The sequence below is a fragment of the Canis aureus genome, chromosome 10 (assembly GCF_053574225.1).
Source record: "Canis aureus isolate CA01 chromosome 10, VMU_Caureus_v.1.0, whole genome shotgun sequence".
NCBI classification, from domain to species: domain Eukaryota; kingdom Metazoa; phylum Chordata; class Mammalia; order Carnivora; family Canidae; genus Canis; species Canis aureus.
In genome coordinates, this window is record NC_135620.1 from 1,612,139 (window position 1) to 1,632,558 (window position 20,420).

Below are 20,420 nucleotides of genomic sequence, written 5' to 3' on the forward strand. Positions count from 1 at the left end.
TCCTAAGACTCTTGACATTTCCCAAATCTGAGATTGTATCTTGCTGAAATACCATGATAAAATTGAAGGAAATGGAAATGGAAGATCTCTATAGGCTATTTCAAAAGTATATTACTTAGATAGCTACCACTTGAGCAAAAGCCAGGTGTGATTAAGAGTTCAAAATACTGTGTTTTATAATACTGCTTTGAGGAATTATCTGTTCAATTATTTATGTCATAAAGCTAGAACTGAGGTTTTACGATTCCTAAAGAACATTTTCTGCAAGCTTAGAGGATTTATACCTGAGACACAAGTCATTGTGATGCAATACAGCATTAGAAGGTAGCTTATCAGAGAAAAACAAACAAGTCAGAAAACCAATGTTTTATTCCTAAAGTTCTGCCATCATTTCTAGCGGGTGCCGATGGTCACCTGCCACACACGCACCAGGTTGTCGGTGTAGCCAGCAAACAGAGTCTGCAAGGGAGAAAGGACAGCGACAGGTCATGTCAGAGTCACAGAACTCTGCATTTCTAGTAAAAAGATGGCCTTTTAAGATCACCAATCCTTGAACCATCAGGTTGTAGGTGGTATGTATTCCAAGAGAAGGTAATTAATAATCACTGCTAGATCGATCAATTTTCCTTCCAATGCCAGAACATGTACTCTGTTCACTGACAGTTAATCTGGTCCTCCCAAATCAACCTGGCTAATTTTATCATTTTACTTTATGTCAAAGACACACCAAGAATAAAGGAAGAGAGAAAAGGTAGAAGCCAAGTCACTTCAGAGACTCACTTACCTGGCCATCAGCAGACCAGGCCAGAGAGGTACACTGGGGTGGCTCTGCCTTGCTGCTGGTACTGATAACTTCTTGCTTTAGTTCATCTACAATGATCTTGCCTTCCAAGTCCTGGGGAATGGGCAAAATCAGGATAAGGAGGGACTCTGCTACAGGCATCCAGTTGGGAGTAGAGGCTGAGTATGTTACTGAACAGCCTAAAATACAGGAATGCCTCCCCCTGCCCCCAGAACAGTCTAGATCAACTTGTGCTGAAGTTGAGTAAGTTGTCATCCCCCTTAGTAGACAAGTGTCTGCCACCACTGCAGATCCCAGTCTTGGAAAGCTGTTACCTTGCTCTTCCTGGATCTCCACTGCTAGCCGCATGGTTAGCAGGTATTCAGAAAGCTCAAATCCCAGCAGTGACAGATCAGGAAATCACAACATTACCAGGACTCAGAGAGTACAGCCAGGTGTTCAGCCTTAACTGTAGCCCACACTCACCCAGATCTTGATGCTGGGGCCCGTGGCAGCACATAGCCAGTATCGGTTAGGACTGAAGCATAGGGCATTGATGATGTCTCCACCATCAAGTGTATAAAGGTGCTTGCCTTCATTGAGATCCCACAGCATGGCTTGGCCATCCTGGGAAGACAGGAAAGGTGAGTCAGGGCAATATGAAACCCATTGCAGTTGTTAATCTTAACTGCCTCAAAAATTTTTTTTATTACTTAACAGTCCCCCTTCCCCCGCAAACTTCCCAAAAACTAATGAATGATTCAAATACCAATATTTATCTCTGAATGCCTTTCCTTTAATGCAGGGCACCTCACCAACCCTACGATGTCTCTGACAACTTCTAAATAAATCAGTTCTGAAAAGAACAATCAGTTCTGAAAAGAACAGTTTCAAGAAACCAGCTTTACTGAAAACAATCTTTTTCTTTAAAACAGTATGCCTTATCTATGTCATTTCCAGGAAGCAATCTTAAGATATTTATTCTTGGTTGCTACCTCAATATCTTAAATATCTTTTTAAAACAGTCCCTCACTGAGTAGTAAACTCCCAGTTTCTGAATACCTTCCCTCCAGAAGCACAGAGAGATCCATCCGGAGAGACGGTCACGGTGTTCAAGTAGCCCGTGTGGCCGATGTGATTGGTCTTCAGCTTGCAGTTTGCCAGGTTCCATACCTAGGTTTGGTAAGGTGGAGGGTAAAAGGTGAAGAATCTGGCTCTGAACCAACTGGGGTCAGGACTGCTCAGGACAAAAAAGGCACGATTTACTTAATTTAAAAGCATTCCAGGACAGGGTGACCATTTTTCATTCTATCAGTAACAAAAATGTTAAAAAGAATTTGTCTTGGTCACCTAAGGGACAATCAAGATTAAAAAAGGTAACAAATGTTCTATGTGTTGCTTTATGAGGGACACTGGGCTTCATGAGCTACTTCAGACCAAATATCAAAAACCACTGGCCTGTACTTAGAAGAAGAGTGCAACAGGAAAAGTGAACCGAGGGACAAAGCTTTCAAACTTAGATCCTATGACCACCTGAGAGGCAGTGGGAGAACATTCTGGCTGGTGAAGGCCCTATACCCTGGCTCCAAGCTCACCTTGACCAACTTGTCCCAACCACAGGAGACAATGATGGGATTGCTGCTATTAGGTGAAAATCGGACACAAGACACCCACTCTGAATGGCTCTCGTCCTGCAGAGGATGGAAAAGAAATTAGAGAAAGTATCCTGTCTCCATGAAACCAGAACCTCACCTTCCCTCAGTTACATGGAAGTGTTCACAACCCTAGAACCCAAACCATTAATATCAAGAGCTCCCTTTATAGAGTCCAGGCCAGGCTTAAAATCACCTTAAAGCCAAGGTTAAGAAGGGTGGGAGAGAAGTTTCTACATGTGCCTTCAGTTACCTGTACGGTGTACTTGCATACACCCAGGGTATTCCATAGCTTGATAGTTTTATCTCGCGACCCAGAAACAATTTGCCGGTTGTCGGAGGAGAAGGCCACACTCAGCACATCCTTGGTATGTCCTACAAATCTGCGTGTGGTGGTACCCCTGAGGAGGAGGACGTGGTCAGTCTCTAGATGCCTCAAACACTCTTCCACATCAGAATGTTTCCCTGGTCTGTTCCTGTCTCACTGGAGCTGCCATTACTCACATGACCCTGGACATAGGTCTGATCACAACAGGCCCATGGTTGAGCATATATGAGAGTATCCCTTCAGAATTGCAGGACATGTCCTCACTCCCACGTAGGGATTGGCTGACAATGTCATCTGTCATCACTGGGATGCTCATTATGCCCGGCCATCCAAGTACTGAGCTCCCAAGATAAAACATGTTCAACACTTGCCTACTCCCAACCACAGTATGTGGTAAAACTCAACCAGCCCACTCCTCTAACAATTCTGCATAACTAATTAAACCAGCAAGGATAGAAGCCAAACAATCCCAACTACCTTTTCTAGGTACTTTCTTGCCTTAAGTACCCACAATGAACCTCAATCTCTCTTGGAAACCACCGCCCAACAGCATCTACCTCATTTTTGCCTAGCCTTTGCCCAGTGTCCCAGAGTTAAATGAGCAGCTACTTGCGTTGTGAGATCCCAGAGACGAAGGGTTCCATCCCAGGAGCCTGAGAGGGCAAACTGGCCATCTGAGGAGATGACCACGTCACTAACAAAGTGGGAATGACCCCGAAGAGCACGCTGTGGGATGCCATAGTTAGTCTCATCCCTAGTCAGCTTCCACATGATGATCGTCTTATCTAAGGAGAGGTAAAAAAGAAAACTCAGTGAGTTAACAGCCCACTTGCTGACCTACTGGATAATCCAGGATCCCTCAGTGTCATCGGTGGACTTAAAAGGTAACAAATTAAGGACTCTCAAGGGGGAAGAACTACAGGGTGTGAGGTGTTACTAGTCAAGGCCAAGGTGATTGGCTATTCAAAAAAGATTCAAGTAGAACTAAGCAATGCCATGAAAATTAAACTCTGGTGTGCAGAACTTTAGCATATTATGGATGCCCCTTTCTGACAGATCAATTCAATTCTTGGAGTCTGATCTGAGGTCTAAAGCATAAACACTGCTGCTTGGCTGTGGGATTCCTACAATCACTAATGGCTGCATTCGGAAAAATTGCTTTACATCCTACCTGACTGGATGCTTTCACTGAAACGTGTTAGTAACAACAAGTTTTCCAATTACTCTCCAAACATGATCCTGGCCTCAGACTATTTTTTAATAGTGTGGGGGCCAGCAAAAGGCACAAGAAGCCTCCGAATGCTGCCAGGTTCAGTGAATGAAAAGAAACGAGGGGAGTTCTTGCAGTCTATCCACTAAGCACGGGCCGGGCGTAAGCTCAGAAACAGCCTCTGGTTCTCAGCACAGGTACTCAGATGGCATGTTGGCATCATCACCGCTCCGCCCGACCCCGTATCTCCTGAGCACACTCAGCTACACACCTACACACATCTGCGAGAAGATGGGCAAGAAATAAAACCCCAACCCTGCAATCCTCCTGGCGACCACGAGCTGACCTAGGTCTCCGTCTCTGCCAAGCGGGGATGGTTCGCGGGTTTATCCAAGCGGAGGCCGTGGCCCGGGTCCGCATGCCCCAACTCACACCCGGACGGAGTATTCCAAGTCGCCAAGCGACACGCGCAACCCACTTATCCCTCAATCCTTTGCCCCGCACCTTAGCCCGTACCTCGAGAAGCAGACAGTATCATGTCTGGGAATTGGGGCGTGGTGGCGATCTGAGTCACCCAGCCATTATGGCCCTTGAGGGTGCCACGAAGTGTCATCTGCTCAGTCATAGCGGCGGCGAGAGCGAGTGTCGCCGCGGCGACAAGGATGGAGATGGATAGTTCAGAAGGACTAGCAGCACAGCCGCTCCCGACAAGGCCCTCCAGAGGAAAAGAAGGAAAAGGTCCCCGCCGGAACCGGAAATACCCTCCCGTTCGAGCAAAAATGGCGGCCCCCGTTATTCACTCCTGCCTAAGATGGCGGCGCCTCGTAAGTCAAAAGGCGAGATGAAATGGCAAAACTTTATGGTCGCCTCCGCCATGCAACATAATTTGGCAGTGCCATGCCAAGTCATTCTGAAACCAACTCCACCAGGTGTTTAAAAAGGCCCCTCAAACATCCACTGAGGCGTGATGTATAAGAAGACGAAGAGGGGACGGGCACAGACAGCATGTTCCCATAAGGAACGTCCGGCGCCTTCCCTGCCCCCACGTGGCACAGCGCGAGCCCTGCCTTTTCCGCTTGGTGGTCTGGAGGGCCAGGCTGAGGGAGCTCAATTTCGAGGTGAGAACTGCCAGTAACGGTAAGGAATATGAAAAATATGGTATTCAGTTTTTGAAATACACTGTACTTAGGTGAACCAGTAAACTCTGACTGATTTCCTTCGCAGAGGGCAACTCCTCCCTGGAGAGGTTTTTGCTTTGAGGGAATTGGCTGAGGCACTCCCTGTCCGGAAGGACCTAGTCCAGGCAGAAGTAAACACAGGAACAGGTTACGGAGCGGAAAACCGGGGAGGAACGAACAATCGGCCCGTGGGCTGCATGTCCGTCCCCGGCTCCCACCTGGGCAGGAGCGCGGAGAGCCGACGCAGAGACAGAGACCCCGAGAGCAAAGGCCTCCGGGTTCTGACTTACGGGTCTCGAGTGAAAGCGGGCTCTGAGCCTCACCGCCTCTCAGGCAGGTCTGCGGGTCTGGGGAGTCCAGACGTGCCCCTAAGGAGGTTCCACCTGCCCGGGACACCGTGGATCAGGGTTCCCAGGTTGCCTACCGGCCTCCTGTTTAGCCGCATGGTACGTGAATATGTAGTGCCTCCTTGATAACTGAGAGACGATGCTGGCAGGCAGCGCTCCTGTCACATATTTTTTGAAGGGGGAGAGGTACCAGGGTGGTACCATTCGCTATCATCTAAGCAAAATAAGGGGGGGGGGAATTATACATAATAAGTATTTATTTTCTGTTTGTAACATGTATTAATTTTAGTTTCATATCTGTGAAATGAGGTTGGAAATAATAGTACCCACCCAAAATGGTGTTGAAAAGAGTAAATGAGTTATGGTAGGTAAAGGGCCCAGAACAATGCTTGGCAGAATAAATGCAGGCAAACTTAGCACCTCTTGGGTACCAGGCCCTGTTTTAGGTCTTGAGGGATACAGCTGTGAGCAAGAGGGGGGTGAGGACCAGGTTTTTTTTGGAGTTTACATTTGATGGAGTGAGGGGGAAGGAAATTGGAGCAAAGAGACGAAGAAGGAGACAGCCCTGTGGATACACGGGAGGATAAGGTTCTGGGGGCAGGGATGCTCAGTGCAAAACATCCTGGAGGTGTTGGAAGTGCTGAAAACCGAACAGTGAGATAGGCGTGAGGGGCAGCTGACAGAGGGCCCGCAGTCTGGGGGAAAGAACATGGCTCCTCAGGGTGGTTGCTGTTCTGAGTAGGCTTCAAGGGCTCCAGTTGCGAAGGTCATTTAAATGCCTCCGTAGCACCCCCAATTAGCTGTCTTTTTCTTCTAACACTAAACTCGAAGTCGACCCCAACCCTGACCTGTTTTGGTAATGGGAGACCCTTACTTTCACCCACACCAGTATCCAGTTCACTGTTCATAGCTCGGGTCGTGCCAGTGCCCTGGGCGGTTGGGACAAATAGAGAGGTGAGAGATTTCCACGCTGTGGAAATGCACAGAGCAAACACTCCCCTGTGTTGGCCTGTACATGCAGAGGATTTCCTCTCAGTTCAAGAATACGCGTTCCTTCATCTCCTGCCTTCACCCAAGAGATCCTTGGTTAGTCATATTATATTTACTCCTCTCGAGAAATCTCATTTGGCTCTCTGTATTCTTGAATTTTGCTAAGGAGCCCCTGTGGAATCAACATCTCTGAAAGAGGGCCAGGAGGACAGGTTTAAAACAAGCCTCCCAGGTCTCTCACGCATGCTCAAGGACTCGACCTTTCGTCACCACCAGGCCCCTTTCCAGAGGGGGCCGTTCCTCGGCTAGCCTCGTCCTCCCCAGGCTCACCTCTGCGCAGCCCTTTCCCAGAGTCCTCTGGCCACAGAGACCAAGATTTCTGTAGGTGTCTTTGGCCTCCCGCAATTCCATGGGCGTCTCCCTGTACCGGCCCCTGGCAGTGCCCCCTCCTCTGGGGCCAAGGGGGGGAATCTCGGGTTTTCCCCTGGAACCCACCAATACCCATCTGGCAATGTCAGCAGAGGAGAGGGAGAAATGGAATATAGTGGAGTTCCCAGATGACCAGACTGTAGGATTTGGGCTTTTCCACCTTGGAGTTTTTCTCCAATCATCACCACCTGGTCTCTCCTCTCTTGGAGAAGATTCTGGCAAGCCACAAAACCACTGAGGGGTATTCATGAATTGAGGGAGGCCTGACCCTGACTCTGGGGACACTTTGGGTATAGCTAGGGGCAGGGATGGCATGTAGCAGCAGCCTTTCCCTCTCAGCCCAAGCTGGAGTTGAGCCCCATACATGCCTGCTTCCGTTTGGGGCCCCAAGGCTCCCTGCTAGGCATGTGGACCCACCTGGACTCCTCAAGCCTGGCCCTTTCCAGGGGGCTGACTTCTCTTGGCTGCTAGACGCATCCTAAGAATAAGCCTGTGCTTTCCACAGTAGTCTGCTGCCTGCCCAAGCAGGCCTGGGTCCGGCCTTTGGGCCTTTTCATCCTGGGTCTTTGATCTTTCCCTCTAGGAGGCAGAAATCTGTTGGAGGGCTCCACCTGACCTTGGGTGAAATTGGGGAAAGTTACTCTGCAGAGCCTTCTTTCAGCTCCCCAGGCCACCCCTCTCGTATGTTCCCCACCCACTGGTCCCATGCCCTGGGCTGCCTGTCCTCTCCTCTGTCCCCACTGGCAGCCTGTCCTCTGGGCTGCCTGTCCTCTCCCATGTCCCCACTGGCAGCACTTCCATTCCCACACAAGGTAAACATCCCAAAAGAGAATTTGGAGATTCTTTTCTAAGGAAGTCTGTCTCACCATTCCTTTTCTGCTGGGAATCCCTAAGATCAGCACAGCGGGGAGAAGCCCCTCTGGTTTCCCTGCTAGAGGCCCATGACCTCTTCTAGGAACAGAGGCCTCTGTTCCCTCCTGCCAGCATTCAGGAGGTGAGACAGGTCTTCCCTTGAATGAAGTGATGAGTACTGTTGTGGGTGATAGGTGAGGGGCTGAGGGAAAAGGTTGCGGCCAAGACTACAGGGCCTCTGTCAGCTAAAGCAAGTGTCTTCCCTTCATTTTGCTGTTCCTCTGTAGATTCAGTATGGTTGGCACCATACTCCTTTTATGGCTACGCTGGCTCTCCCCATTCCTCCATCAGTTCTCTCCCACACAGGAGGCCCACTATATCCCACCCCCACTTTCCTTAGTTAACTAAGCTTCCTCAGGTCTCAATTCAGGTTGTACCTCAGAGAAACCCTCTGTGACTCTCAAGTCTGGGTTAGGCTCCTTGTTTCATGCCCTGATTGTGTGGTGTGTGGGGCCTCCACAAACTTAACTCAATCTGCCCTTATTTGAATCTGTCAGGGCTTTACTCAGTGCCCTGAGGTCAGGGACTGGTCTGTTTTGTCTCATATGCTGTTGCTGGTACAGGGTTTGGTTGTGGAAGATTCTAACCTTGGTCACCAGCCTCATAGGCTGAATAGTTAAAACCAAGTATTTAAAGGGTGTTTCAGGTGGAGGGATCACCATGGGGAAGAGGTATTAGAGTGGTTTGCATGCAGAAGTTTGGGGGATCGTTTCAAATGGGAAGGTAGGAGAGTGAAACCCAAGGTGTTCAGGGAGCCCCTACTGGGAAGGAGTTGTCTGCTGAAGAATTTTGTCCTGAAGCCTAGGACTGCCTCATCAGTATTATCTAATCCCTCTCCTGCCTAGACTTGATTTTGCTGACAGTCATTCGTTGTCAGTAGAAGGTAGGTTGGAGGAGTAAGACAAGAAATAAGAGGAATTCAGAAGCTGGACAGGAGGGTCTATAGGATGGTCATGAGAGCCCTACAAAAGGAGAGACTGAGGACTTCCCAATGGCCTTGAGTGAGGGATTCAGCATCTCCTCTAATCTATTTCTATCCTTCCTACCATACCTCTTTCACTCCAGTATCTAGAATTGGGCTCTGATTATAGAAACTATTTCCTGATCTAGGCCTAGAGAATTAAGCTCAAAAAGGTTGGAAGGAAACATAGAAAGTTCTGTTGTTCTTGTAGGTCCTGTTCCATTATCCTGGTGAGGTGGGATATGATATTAAGTCAATGCCAGAAACAGATGTTACAAAGAAATCACATATCGTTTATGTTTCTTAGTAAATATTTAGTGTCCATCTTAGGCAGGAATCTGCAGTCAGTCAGATTTTCTAACAGTCCCCTGGAAAACTGCTAAGGAACTCTGTTGGGTTTTCCCTGGGAGATGGACTGTAGGATTCCCCCTGGCCTTAAGTGCTCCAGCAGATATGCAGTCGAAGATTGTGGAGGTGGGCATGATCCAGGCAGGTATGGACCGTAGTCCAGGTAGAATTATAAGATATGCTAGGAGAATGCAAGCCTCTGGCTCGTTAAAGGATTTAAAACAGCATTAGGTGGTAGGGAGAAACAAGAGGTGACACAAGGTGCCTTTTTTCAACTTTTTACCTGGAAGAGAATTTGATATATGTTCTATTGATAGAACATATTCTAATATGTTGAAATGGAACTATGAGGTTGGCCAGCTTACCACAAGATAAGAGGGCTGAAGAGGAAATAATCCTTCCTGCTCATACTCAGGTTAAATAGCCAGAGCTTGTTGAGAAATTCCGTCCTTTGGTAGAGGAGAGGATTCTATGTACTTAGGAAATGGCAGATTAAAAGGGGGTGTGACCTCTAGGGATCCTCTTCCAGGTGACCTTGGTCTTTCATCTTTGTGGGGCCCTGCTGGGTACCAAGTGGAATTGTCAATCAGAAGTCTCTGACCAACTCTGCATCTGAGTCCTTTAGGATGAGGTAAAAGATTATGAAGGCCTAAGCATGAACTTCAGTAGATATGGAAGAATAAGCCCCTCCCTGTTTGTTAAGGCTATTTCTAGTTCAAATCTATTTAAGGCCATTTTCTTCCTCCTTTGGGACGGGTAGAGGTGGGAGAAGAGTAGTAACTTAGAGAGCCAAGAGAGCCATTTTCTTCCTTTGCTCGTCTACTGTCACATCTCTTCCTACAACTCATATGCTTAGATGAGCTGTTTCCCCATACCCAGGGTTCTCATTCTCTACTTCTGAGGATTCTGGTTTGTGGGCAAAGACTGTATCATTAAAAGTTAAGTTTGTCACCACTTTTAGCTCTCACAGTCTCCTCCTTTTCAGTCCTGTTATTCCTACAACCTCTCACTTTCTCTTTTCTCATTATCACTGCTAGCAAACTGCTTTCCTTTCTAGGACTCCATGATCTCTCTACCACCACCCTCTGTCAGGATTTAGGTGTGAGAGGAGAAAGGGAAGAACCCACTAACCTACTTTAATGCTAGGTTTTCTCCCATATCCCATTGTCAAAAAGTCAGGAACCAAGTAACTAATTATTTATACTTATATTCCTCCTATTTTGAGGCCCCAGCCTGGCTCTTTTTCTGGGAAGAGGGTAATGCAGCTTGTTTTTTAGCTTTTTCCTATTAGAATTCTCCCCTATCATATTTCCCACATGTGATCCATATGAATCACAAGTAGAGCTAGTTCAAGACTGTTTTAGTCATATTTAAAAAAAAAGTACAAGAAGGCCTTCTTTTAAATATTTTCTTCTATGCCTAAAAATACCACCTTCGAGCTTACCTCTCTCTCTTTTTTTAAAGATTTTATTTATTTATTCATGAGAGACAGAGAAAGAGGAGAGAGAGAGAGGCAGAGACACAGGCAGAGGGAGAAGCAGGCCCCATGCAGGGAGCCCGACATGGGACTGGATCCCGGAACTCCAGGATCACGCCCTGGACTGAAGGCAGGCACTAAACCGCAGAGCCACCCAGGGATCCCAGAGCCTACCTCTCTTGATTGGGAAAAGAGTTGTCTCATTTCTTTTTCATTTTCCCCTTCAGACTTGGCTCTACTCCTGAGAATCCTAGAAAGGATCAGAATTCAACCTGCCTTGTTTCTATGGAACTGTACAATTAAATGTGATTTGACAGCCACCAGTCATATATGGCGATTTCAAATTAATTAAAATTAAATACAATGAAAAATTCAGTTCCATATTGCATTAGGCATATTTCAAGAGCTCAAGCCATATGTAGCTAGTGGTACCTACTATATCAAACAGCAGATTTAGAACACTTCCGTTGTTGCAAAGTCCTTTTAGACCTGGTATGGCAGGCTGTCTTGTGTCCCCCTTTTTGTTATCCTATTTTATCAGTCAATAAATGTTTGTAATAACTTCACCGTTGCAGGGTAACTTTCAGAGTGGGTCAGGGATTGGGGATGGGAAATAGCATAGAATCTGTAGGTCCTGTAAAGGTTTCTGGAGGCATGGCATAGAGGCCAGTGGCAGAGGAGACTTAGGTTTCAAGGAAGTGCTTTAGGGGCTGATGTTATATGTATTAACCCAGGACTACCCCACTCTAACAGGAGCAGACAGGCTCTGGTTTTATAAGTTTTGCATAATGCTTAAAAACCAAAGCAAAAAAAATAACTGCTCTATGATCCTGCTGGAACTGATGTTTGCTGATTTCCTTTTCTTACTCATCATTCATTTCTAGATCTTCATTTCATATACTGCTTTATCTGTCATAGTCCTTTTCCCCCAAATGGCAGTGACAGGCAGCTCTGGTTTAAAAAAAGGTTTGCTGACTCTGACACCTGCCTGCCAAGAGCTCAGAGAAGTAGGAGTCCTATCAATTAATCAATTTACTAAGACTGCATTTAATAAGGTTCTAGCTAGGTGGAGCTGTTCTTCCATTGAACACTTTTAAACACCTAGGTCTCAGTCACTGGCTATAGGGCATAAGTAAAGCTGGTAATGGCACATCTGTGGATTTGACCACTTACCCTGAGTCTAGACTAATGATTCTCAAACATGGGTGATTTTGCTTCCCTCAACCCTCTCCACAAGACATCTGGAAATGTTGGGAGACGTTTGTGGTTTTCACAGCTGGTGGAGAGGTGCTACTTACGTCTGACTTCCATCCTACTCTATCCAAGGGTGCTGTGAGCCATCCTGCAATGCACAGGATGCCCCCCCACCCCCTGCAAAGGATTACCTTACTCAAAATGTCAGTAGTGCTGAGGCTGAAAAACACTGGTCTAGACTACAGCATGGAAGTTCTTAAAGCCAAGAGTACTCATAAGGTCCAGGCTCAGTGAGATAATAATTAGGGCCAGCAAATGTCTGTTAAATTGAGAAGGAAGAAAATTAGCAATCAGTGGGACTGTGGCCTCCATAAAACCGAAGGGCAGGTATAATTGGAGTGTGTTTGACTACACTAGAAGGCTAAGAGCTAAGGTCATAGTGCAGTTGGAGGTGAGGATTTCAGATGTGTAGCAAGTCTGTGTAAAGATGAGGTCCCAGGTACACCCACAGGAACAGCTTGTAGCAAGTTTAAACACTCTGACTTGTGATACAGCAGTCAACAGCTGAACCTAGTAGGAAAAACATTCAATAAACATTAGAATCTGGTGAATGTGGATATACCAGTTTTTCTGAATGTTTCTGTAACGCATACCTCTACTTTTCATACACCTAAAAATCTCACATTCTGTCACCTTCAGTGTTATTTAAAATTTCACAATTAAGTATCATGACTAAAAATCAAAGCAGTGATAATTTTGGGAAGCAAAATTTATTCAGAAGATGTGATAACCATGTTACTGTTAAGCTTTAACTTTTCTTTCCTGGGTGGTATAGAAGATGTAACAAAACACAAGCGGCTTTAACAATAATCTTGTATTGTTTTCTCCCCGCAGCAAGATATATACCCCCCCATAAGAGCTTTTAAGATGTAAAGAGAAAATGGAATAAACTCTTCTCATCTGTTTAGACATTTTACATCCCAGTTTCTCTATAGAGTACTTATATGAAAGTTTCTAGTCAAAACAATCAGACTTTGAGTTACACATAGTCCCCTTGAAATTCTTTAAGTGAGAACAAAATATCAGTGAAAACATTCTTTCTTAAAACACCACAAGTAGGTTTTAAGAACAGTAACCCAAAATAGCTCTGGCTATTTAAGTTTTTTTTTTTTTTTTTTTTTGTAATAACATTTATGAATCTAGTCCTTGAAAGATTGGCCAAGCAAATTAGACATATTTAGTATGAGTTTGCTATGTGTAGCTGGATTTCTGGCCAATCTTGCTTAAAGTTTTTTGTAACAAGCAGTGATGTTGGTGACTGCTTTTTGACATTTCATGGTCATGGTATCTTAAGCTTCAATGCATTAAATTCTGCTGAGTTTTAATTTTTGAAATTTTAAAGTATAGATTCTCTTTAGATGATGTTCCAAAATCAGAGGGTTATTTTGTCATTGGCGTTCCAAAATCAGTTCTGTCCATAAATTCAGCTGAATACAGTTCTTTGACAACCAGGGAACCTCAGTTTGTAGGAGCAAATACTCTCAAAGGCATTCTAAACTGATCTTCAAAAATCAAGGCAAACTGGGATCAAACCAGGGTTATGCTGACAGCAAGGTGAGGATTTCCAGTAGATTACTGGCCTATTGATGGAAGTTGATGCTTGGTGGTGATGGCTACAATACAGTTTTCTTCAGTTTCTTTGCCAAAAACCAAGGTCGAAAGCATTCCACTGCTGTAGCACTACCAATGTATACCTTTTTCCCTCCATCAGTTCATTTGCTATAGCTTCAAAAATACTGTCTTTAGTGAACAAGTATTAGGCTTATGAAACCAGCACACTCACAGTTTTTAAAGCCTATTTCAAACATAAGCAAAGCACATTTTTATCAGGATATTCTTCTCAACTAAGCAAAGAAGGATGAGCTAATGTTTTTAAAAACTGAGTTTTCATATACTCAGTCATTAATTCAGAGTTAAGATTATAGAAGTAGATGAACAAAGTCTGGAATTCCTCAATTTGCTCTCAACGTTGTGGCGGCACTTGGAATGCAACACTTCGCAAGTTTCTCCATTTTTTTCTCCCTTGCAGTTAGAAGGGCTATTTAATATTATGCTTTCATAGCCTTTGAAGATTGCTGTTAGTATTCCAATACTGTCCAGTCTTAAAGCTGCAGAGAATTGTGCTTTGCAGAATATGCCACTGTTTTTATGTCATAAATTTAACAGTGTTTGGCATGGTGTCACTGCCCAACATTTTCAGGTAACTCAACTGAAGAAGTTGACCCTATCTTCTGCATCATAATATGAATATATACTTGATAAAAGCCTTAACAATTTTTTTTGGTTGCCATCTTTAGCTAACTCAAAGGAGAAAACAGAAAAAGGAGGAGTATTGATTATGGAAGCATCTGGTCCTTCTTGCCAAACGATGAATGATTTTATTGGTGGCAGAGAAGTACAGGCATCCAGTTATGCCTGTGCCCCAAGAAGTGAAATCGTTGTTCATTTCTTTTTTATACACCCATCTGCTGCCTAAAACCTGACACCATTTAATGGTGTCCTTGGTCAAATATAAATGATCTTACTTTCATAATCTTCTTTTTTTTTTTTTTTTTTTTTTTTAAAGATTTTATTTATTTATTCATGATAGTCACAGAGAGAGAGAGAGGCAGAGACATAGGCAGAGGGAGAAGCAGGCTCCATGCAGGGAGCCCGATGTGGGATTCGATCCAGGGTCTCCAGGATCATGCCCTGGGCCAAAGGCAGGCACCAAACCGCTGCGCCACCCAGGGATCCCACTTTCATAATCTTCTGATTCTAGCTTGAATTTCAGAGTCAAGATGAACTCTCATGGGATGGACAAAATGGAAGATGTAAATAAGTAAGTTTTTCAGAGCTAAAAAGCCTCTTTTTATACAAAATTAAACTTTAAAAGAATATTAACCTCAAAACAACATTAATCATCTTGGATATATTATAAAAATAGCAGTATAAATAGCACTATACCCACAGTAAACATCTATGGCTACCCAGCCTGTCATACCTCATTAATTATAGGCCTCACTCTGAATGCTTCTTGTTCTATCTTTGTATTCCCACCAGCCAAAGAGTTCTTAACACACTAAATATAATTTTATAAACTATAAATTCCCATATCTGCAATGCTAATATAATTTGTGGAGGGAGAAAATGCCTTTCTCTCCTATTTCTGAAAATCACGGACTACTCCTTAAGAATTTGAGTAACAACCCCCTACTCAGTCCCTAAAATTAAAAAGCCTGCTCACCTCCAAAATAGATTTAAAAATGTGTTGAATTGGTAGCTGACAAGAATTCTTTGTAACCAGAACCGTGTGATGGCTAATGCTTAACATTAAATAAATCATTATACAAAATTGGTTCCTTATAATTTTAACTATTATTATGAGTTTTATTCAGTAAAATTCTAAGTTATGCTACTGTAATGTATCTGTTGACCAATGAACGGCAGTAACAAAACTATGTCATGAATTACTAAGTTTATACATACGTAAAAGTTTTTACCTCTGCAGTGTAATTCCTATGTTTGGCAATACCATCTACCTAAATTCTGGTGTATGTTTAAAAATAAAAGTTTTATTTCTTTTTAAATATTCTATATTTTGAAAGGGATTATCTTCAATTTGTTCTATTTGGTTTTGGTGTTTATATTTACTGGTGTGCTTTATTAAGTAACTTCTCAAGTTTCAAATGAGTGTCATCTGGCTTCCTCAGTTGAAAAAACAATCTCCTTATGGTCTCATTCATTTGAGGAATATAAAAAATAGTGAAAGGGAATAAAGGGGAAGGAGAGAATATGAGTGGGAAATATCAGTGACGGAGACAGAACATGAGAGACACCTAACTCTGGGAAACGAACAAGGGGTAGTGGAAAGGGACGTGGGTGGGTAGACGGGATGACTGGGTGATGGGCACTGAGCGGGGCACTTGATGGGATGAGCACTGGGTGTGTGCCAACACTATATGTTGGCAAACTGAACTCCAATAAAAAATATACAAAAAAAAAGAAGAAAAGAAAAGAAAGGAAAGGAAAGGAAAGGAAAGGAAAAGAAAGAAAAGAAAAGAAAAGAAAAGAAAAGAAAGAAAAGAAAAGAAAAGAAAAAAAAATAAAACAATCTCCTGGCTAAGTTGGCTTTCAATTAAAATTTCAGTTTCAGAATCCTTACAAAAAGTTCTAACAGAGGAATGAAAGGTTACCTTCTTACTTCAACTTCAGTGTACTAAACCCCAGAAGTATAGGACACAGTTTCTCCTGGAGGCAAACTTTGTTATCCTGGGGAAAGCATGGTGCTAGAGTGTGTCCTTAAAGTCAGGTTCATATGAATTTAGCAGTAATTTGTAGTTAAGATTTGCATCTTACTTGTAGGATGATGATAATAGCTAACTTACGATGCTTTAGGACAATGTTCTGTTTATATTTTGACTGAAACCCAGAGTAAGCAATACATTGTACTCTCAGACCAGGTACACATACATGCACATATAGTTTGAGAATTTCCTAAGGGATCCCTGGGTGGCGCAGCGGTTTAGCGCCTGCCTTTGGCCCAGGGCGCGATCCTGGAGACCCGGGATCGAATCCCACATCGGGCTCCCGGTGCATGAAGCCTGCTTCTCCCTCTGCCTCTCTCTCTCTCTCTCTCTGTGACTATCATAAATAAATTTTAAAAAAATAAAATAAATAAAAAAAATTAAAAAAAAAATTTCCTAAGACAGTGTTTACCTTGGTTTTGTTCCATGCACTCTGATGTTTTGTTTAATTTTAAAATAATGCTGGGCATGACCCATTTATTTTAAGACCCACTAATTGTTCAACACCCACAATTTAAAAACCACTGCTATAGGAGAACATGAGGAAATAGATTTTGTAAACTATAAAGCACCCTGAGATGTGAGCAGCTGCTAATGACCATCCAGGATAAAACTTATGGGCCTGAGACATCCTCTCCCTTCTTTGGCTACTGCTAGGACTCACTTTCACCTAGACTTTTGGTAAGGAAGACCATATTCAGGCTGTCATTGAGACAACTCGGTAATACTCAGATCAGGAAAGCACTGTATTTACCAAATCAGAACCCAAAGAAAAAAAGACGAGTTAGAGGAAAATCAAGTTAAGAAAAAAAAAAAAAAGCAGATATCTGTTTAGTGCTTTATGGCTTATAAAATACTTTCACATACATGCTCTCTTAATCTTAAACCTGGGAGAAAAGTAAAGCCAAGAGGTAGGGACCTCCCCAAGATTAGACAGTGAGTGGCAGAGCTAGGTCATCTGACCTAAATCCCTCACTCCTTTCACTGTAATAAAATACAGGAAAGGAGAGTGATCAGGACATGAGGTTTATTCTGATCCATCAAAAAGATGAATTTTTGCCAGTCTCCCTCTATAGGGAAAACTAACCATACTGAAAAATGAGGAAGCAACCTCAGACTTTGGGAAGGGGGTGAGGCCAGTTGCACTTGTCAGTCCAGGACTCACACCTAGCATTTCACCCTACCAATACAGTCATCTGTTTTTTGGTGTGTGTGTGTGTGTGCGTGTGTGTTTCTTCCCCAGTCATGTTTTGACACTGTGCTCTGAGGTTCCAAATGTCATATTATCTTCAAGTACTATGGCTTTCCATTCCTATGTGTTAAGGGTCCTGGAGTCTTGGTGTTAGGTACAGACTCAGGACTCAACAGAGGGAAATCAAGTACTAGGGATATGTTACATACAGTCAGATTGAAAGGGAATAACCAAAGTAGTCAGCTTCTAGTGACTGTTGTGTTTTTTGCTCAGTTTCTCCTGGGGAAGCTGAACAGCCTCGAGCAATTTGTCTCTTTGGTGGACATATGTCCATGTCTCTCCACTACTGTGCACTCATCTCACAAAAAAAAAAAAAAAAAAGAAAAAAAAAAAAAGGTTCAACTAGTGAGTACCTATCTCTCCCAGTCCACTCCCTTCAACCCCTCAGGGCCTTTTCCTCCTGCCTCTCACCTTGTACTCCTGCACCACCTTCTCCAATGGCACCACGCTGTGCTGTTTGTGGCTCCTGGATTCTCGGCACACCACACAGATGGCCTCTTCATCCACCTCGCAGAAGAGCTTCAGGGCTTCCTGGTGTTTAGAGCAGATGCCCTGATCATTCCCCCGGCTTCCTTGATAAGGAGTGGGGCACATTTGGTGAATTATCTGCACCATGTTGGCCAGCTGCAAGTTGGGACGAAAGCTGCGACGGGTAAAGCTCTTTCGGCACTGGGGGCAGGTGAACTGACGTGGACGGGTGGGTGGAGGCAGATGGGTGTCAGGATACAGCTCTTGGTCGTCTTCGTTGTATTCTTCCAGTATCTCTTCTAAGTAGACGTCAATTCTCAGGTCATGTCTCAAGCCTCCCAGGTAATAGTGCCGGTCTTCCTCTTCTTCCTCCTGGTCCCACACATAGTCCATATTGTCCCGATTCCTGACCCCACCATCACCAACCCAGAGTTCATCATCTTCTTGGTCCTGGAACACTGCCTCATCACCATTACGCTGGTACAAAACCTCTCGAATAGAGTTGTCCCATCCACCGATGGCCCCCTCCACGTCGTCGTCCTCGTTCTCCCATTCATCCAACTCCTCGTCTTCCTTGCCCCACAGCTGGGTTACACACACTCGGCAGAAGTTGTGCCCGCAGCCGATGGACACGGGGTCCGTGAAGTAATCGAGGCAGATGGCGCACACCGCCTCCTCCTGAAGGGTCTTTACGGGGTTAGGAGTCGCAGCATAGCCAGCCATTTTAAAGCGCAGCCTGAGGATGCGGATGCGTCAGCCCGGAGCTGAGGGGCTGGGGGCCCGCTTGCAGGCCGGCCTCCCAGCTACGCTCGCGACCCAAGGCTGTTCTCAACCGCGCTCCTTCCCCGCAGGCCCGCAGAGATGCTTTGCTCCTCTCCTCCACAGGCTTCTCCCAGCTCAAGGCGCGAAAGCCCTCGGTCCGGACTCAGCCGCCCTCCAAGGGCAGTGAGGGCAGGACCCGGCTGCAGCCTCTGTTTTCCTCTGAGGCTCAGCTTGCAAACTCGGATCCAGACACGTTTCTCGCCTCCCTCCGGGTTTGCCCGGCCAGCGGCGTCCTCTGGTGTCGGCGCCTCTCACCCAGCCTGAGGCAACAGAAAGTGACGTAGGCGCCGTAACCCACGCTCGGGAAGGGGTAGACTGAGCTGACGGACGGCCACGTCTCCACGATGCCTCGGGACGGGACACGGCTGGAGCCCGGCCGGCCACTTAGCCGGCCAGGAGAGGAAAGGCGGGTGAGAAGAGGTAGGAGTGGAAAGGGAATCAGTCCACTTCAGCCACGGAGCGGTGCTTGCGCCGCTCCAGCCAGCCGGACACAAGGTCCGGGAGTCTCTCAGCCGAGCCAGGAGCCAGGAGCCAGGAGCCAGGAACCGGCCCGAACCAAGGGCCCACGGCGGCCGCGCTAGCGCCCTCGCGCACTTCCGGCCCCTCCAGCCAGAGACCCCGTGGGGACGAGAACGCGGGCCCCTCCGGGACGGCGCTCGGGGGCGAGGCCTGCGGAGACGCGGCGGGGCGGGGCGGGGCGCGGCGGGGCGGGGCTTCCGGGGGCGCGCCGTGGCCGTGCGTGCGGTTAGAGGCACCGGCGAGGGGACGCCTGCGTCTGCCGACCGACCCCTCAGCTCAAGCCCGCCAACCCCTTTCTCGCTGCGGGGAGGGCCTCAGCTTCGTAGCCTTCCTCTCTCCCGCGACTTTTACTTCTTTGTCCATCTGCGCTGTCCGGGGACCTCTCGGGTACCTCAGACTCCGCGTGCCCTACACTGACTTATTCTGTAGATCTTGTTGCCTTCATCGAGAATAACGTCATTCACTGTCCACTCACTTATCCATGCATTCATTTTAATTCATCCATCCGTCATGTACATGCACAACCCGTCCAGTTTACAGGAACAAAACCATGAATAAGGCGTGCGCAGTCCCGTGGAGGAGTTAAGAGCGATAAGCGTGTAGTATCATGAACTCAAGCTTTCTACAAGGTTCGTTTTTCCGTTTGTACTTGGCCCTCACTAAGAAATGCCTTGCACGTGTTAATGCAATACAGACTTGCACATACATACATAACAAACAGAATTTCTGGAAATTGTTTTTTCCCTTATGGCATTCGAGGCACCCCGATACGTTCTGTTCTATTTTGCTTCAGTAAAATGCTGTTCAAGATCTGCTGGTGTGATTGCACCCTCATTAACCCGTCGTTAATTGGTCATTGTTTGGTCTGAGGAACACCACCTGCCCTAATGGAATCTTCAAGGCACCATGGAACCCCTTCTCTCCCTCTCTGGTCCTGAACTTGAACCATAGATTCCACAGAGGAAGGATGGTAAATGTGCTGTCAACACTGTGCTTGCAGCTCTTTTATCATGGTGCTGAATACAGCAAGTACTTCTTACGTCTCTGCTGAGTAAATAACGAATGAACAAACCCAACAAATTGCAACCATCAAGTCCTGCTGATTTTTGTTTGAAGATTTTATTTATTTATTAGATACAGAGAGAGAGAGAGGGGGGTGGTGGTGGTGCAGAGAGACACAGGCAGAGGGAGAACCAGTCTCCATGC

General features: G+C 45.6%; 2 protein-coding genes, 2 non-coding genes and 1 pseudogene across 6 annotated transcripts in view; 1 reads left to right on the forward strand and 4 right to left on the reverse strand.

Moving 5' to 3' along the window:
- Positions 1–351: 351 nt before the first annotated feature.
- Positions 352–4,712, reverse strand: RACK1 (receptor for activated C kinase 1). The gene is made up of 8 exons (XM_077911080.1): positions 4,488–4,712; positions 3,375–3,546; positions 2,687–2,834; positions 2,377–2,472; positions 1,844–1,954; positions 1,268–1,408; positions 785–895; positions 352–459 (listed from the first exon to the last, which is right to left on the reverse strand). Exons 1-8 carry the CDS (start codon positions 4,594–4,596, stop codon positions 394–396), a joined length of 954 nt encoding a protein of 317 aa, XP_077767206.1. The 5' UTR covers positions 4,597–4,712; the 3' UTR covers positions 352–393.
- LOC144322840 (small nucleolar RNA SNORD96 family) lies at positions 2,994–3,072 on the reverse strand. The gene has a single exon (XR_013388455.1). It is a non-coding gene; the product is annotated as a small nucleolar RNA SNORD96 family (small nucleolar RNA).
- On the reverse strand, positions 4,136–4,203 carry LOC144322847 (small nucleolar RNA SNORD95). The gene has a single exon (XR_013388461.1). It is a non-coding gene; the product is annotated as a small nucleolar RNA SNORD95 (small nucleolar RNA).
- Positions 4,482–20,420, forward strand: part of LOC144321835 (transcription initiation factor TFIID subunit 9-like) — a 152,903-nt pseudogene continuing 136,964 nt past the window's right edge. The window contains exon 1 of the transcript XR_013387343.1: positions 4,482–5,089. The product of XR_013387343.1 is annotated as a transcription initiation factor TFIID subunit 9-like (transcript). The remainder of the gene's footprint in view (positions 5,090–20,420) is intronic.
- On the reverse strand, positions 9,061–19,358 carry TRIM52 (tripartite motif containing 52). 2 transcript variants are annotated; one of them, XM_077911081.1, is made up of 2 exons: positions 17,817–19,358; positions 9,061–12,377 (listed from the first exon to the last, which is right to left on the reverse strand). In XM_077911081.1, the coding sequence occupies exons 1-2, from the start codon at positions 18,594–18,596 to the stop codon at positions 12,216–12,218; spliced, it is 942 nt and encodes a 313-aa protein (XP_077767207.1). In that variant the 5' UTR covers positions 18,597–19,358; the 3' UTR covers positions 9,061–12,215. The 2 variants fall into 2 exon arrangements, with proteins under 2 accessions (XP_077767207.1, XP_077767209.1); XM_077911083.1 differs by lacking the exon at positions 9,061–12,377 and adding an exon at positions 12,559–14,654.

Coding starts and splice junctions, on each gene's coding strand:
- RACK1 (XM_077911080.1), bottom strand. CDS start 4,596: ATGACTGAGCAGATGACACTTCGTGGCACCCTCAAGGGCCATAATGGC. Junction 2,473..2,686: donor TATGCAAGTACACCGTACAG/GTAACTGAAGGC, acceptor CATCCTCTGCAG/GACGAGAGCCATTCAGAGTG. Junction 1,955..2,376: donor GTTGGGACAAGTTGGTCAAG/GTGAGCTTGGAG, acceptor TACCAAACCTAG/GTATGGAACCTGGCAAACTG.
- TRIM52 (XM_077911081.1), bottom strand. CDS start 18,596: ATGGCTGGCTATGCTGCGACTCCTAACCCCGTAAAGACCCTTCAGGAG. Junction 12,378..17,816: donor AGGTGGTGCAGGAGTACAAG/GTGAGAGGCAGG, acceptor TTTTCCTACTAG/GTTCAGCTGTTGACTGCTGT.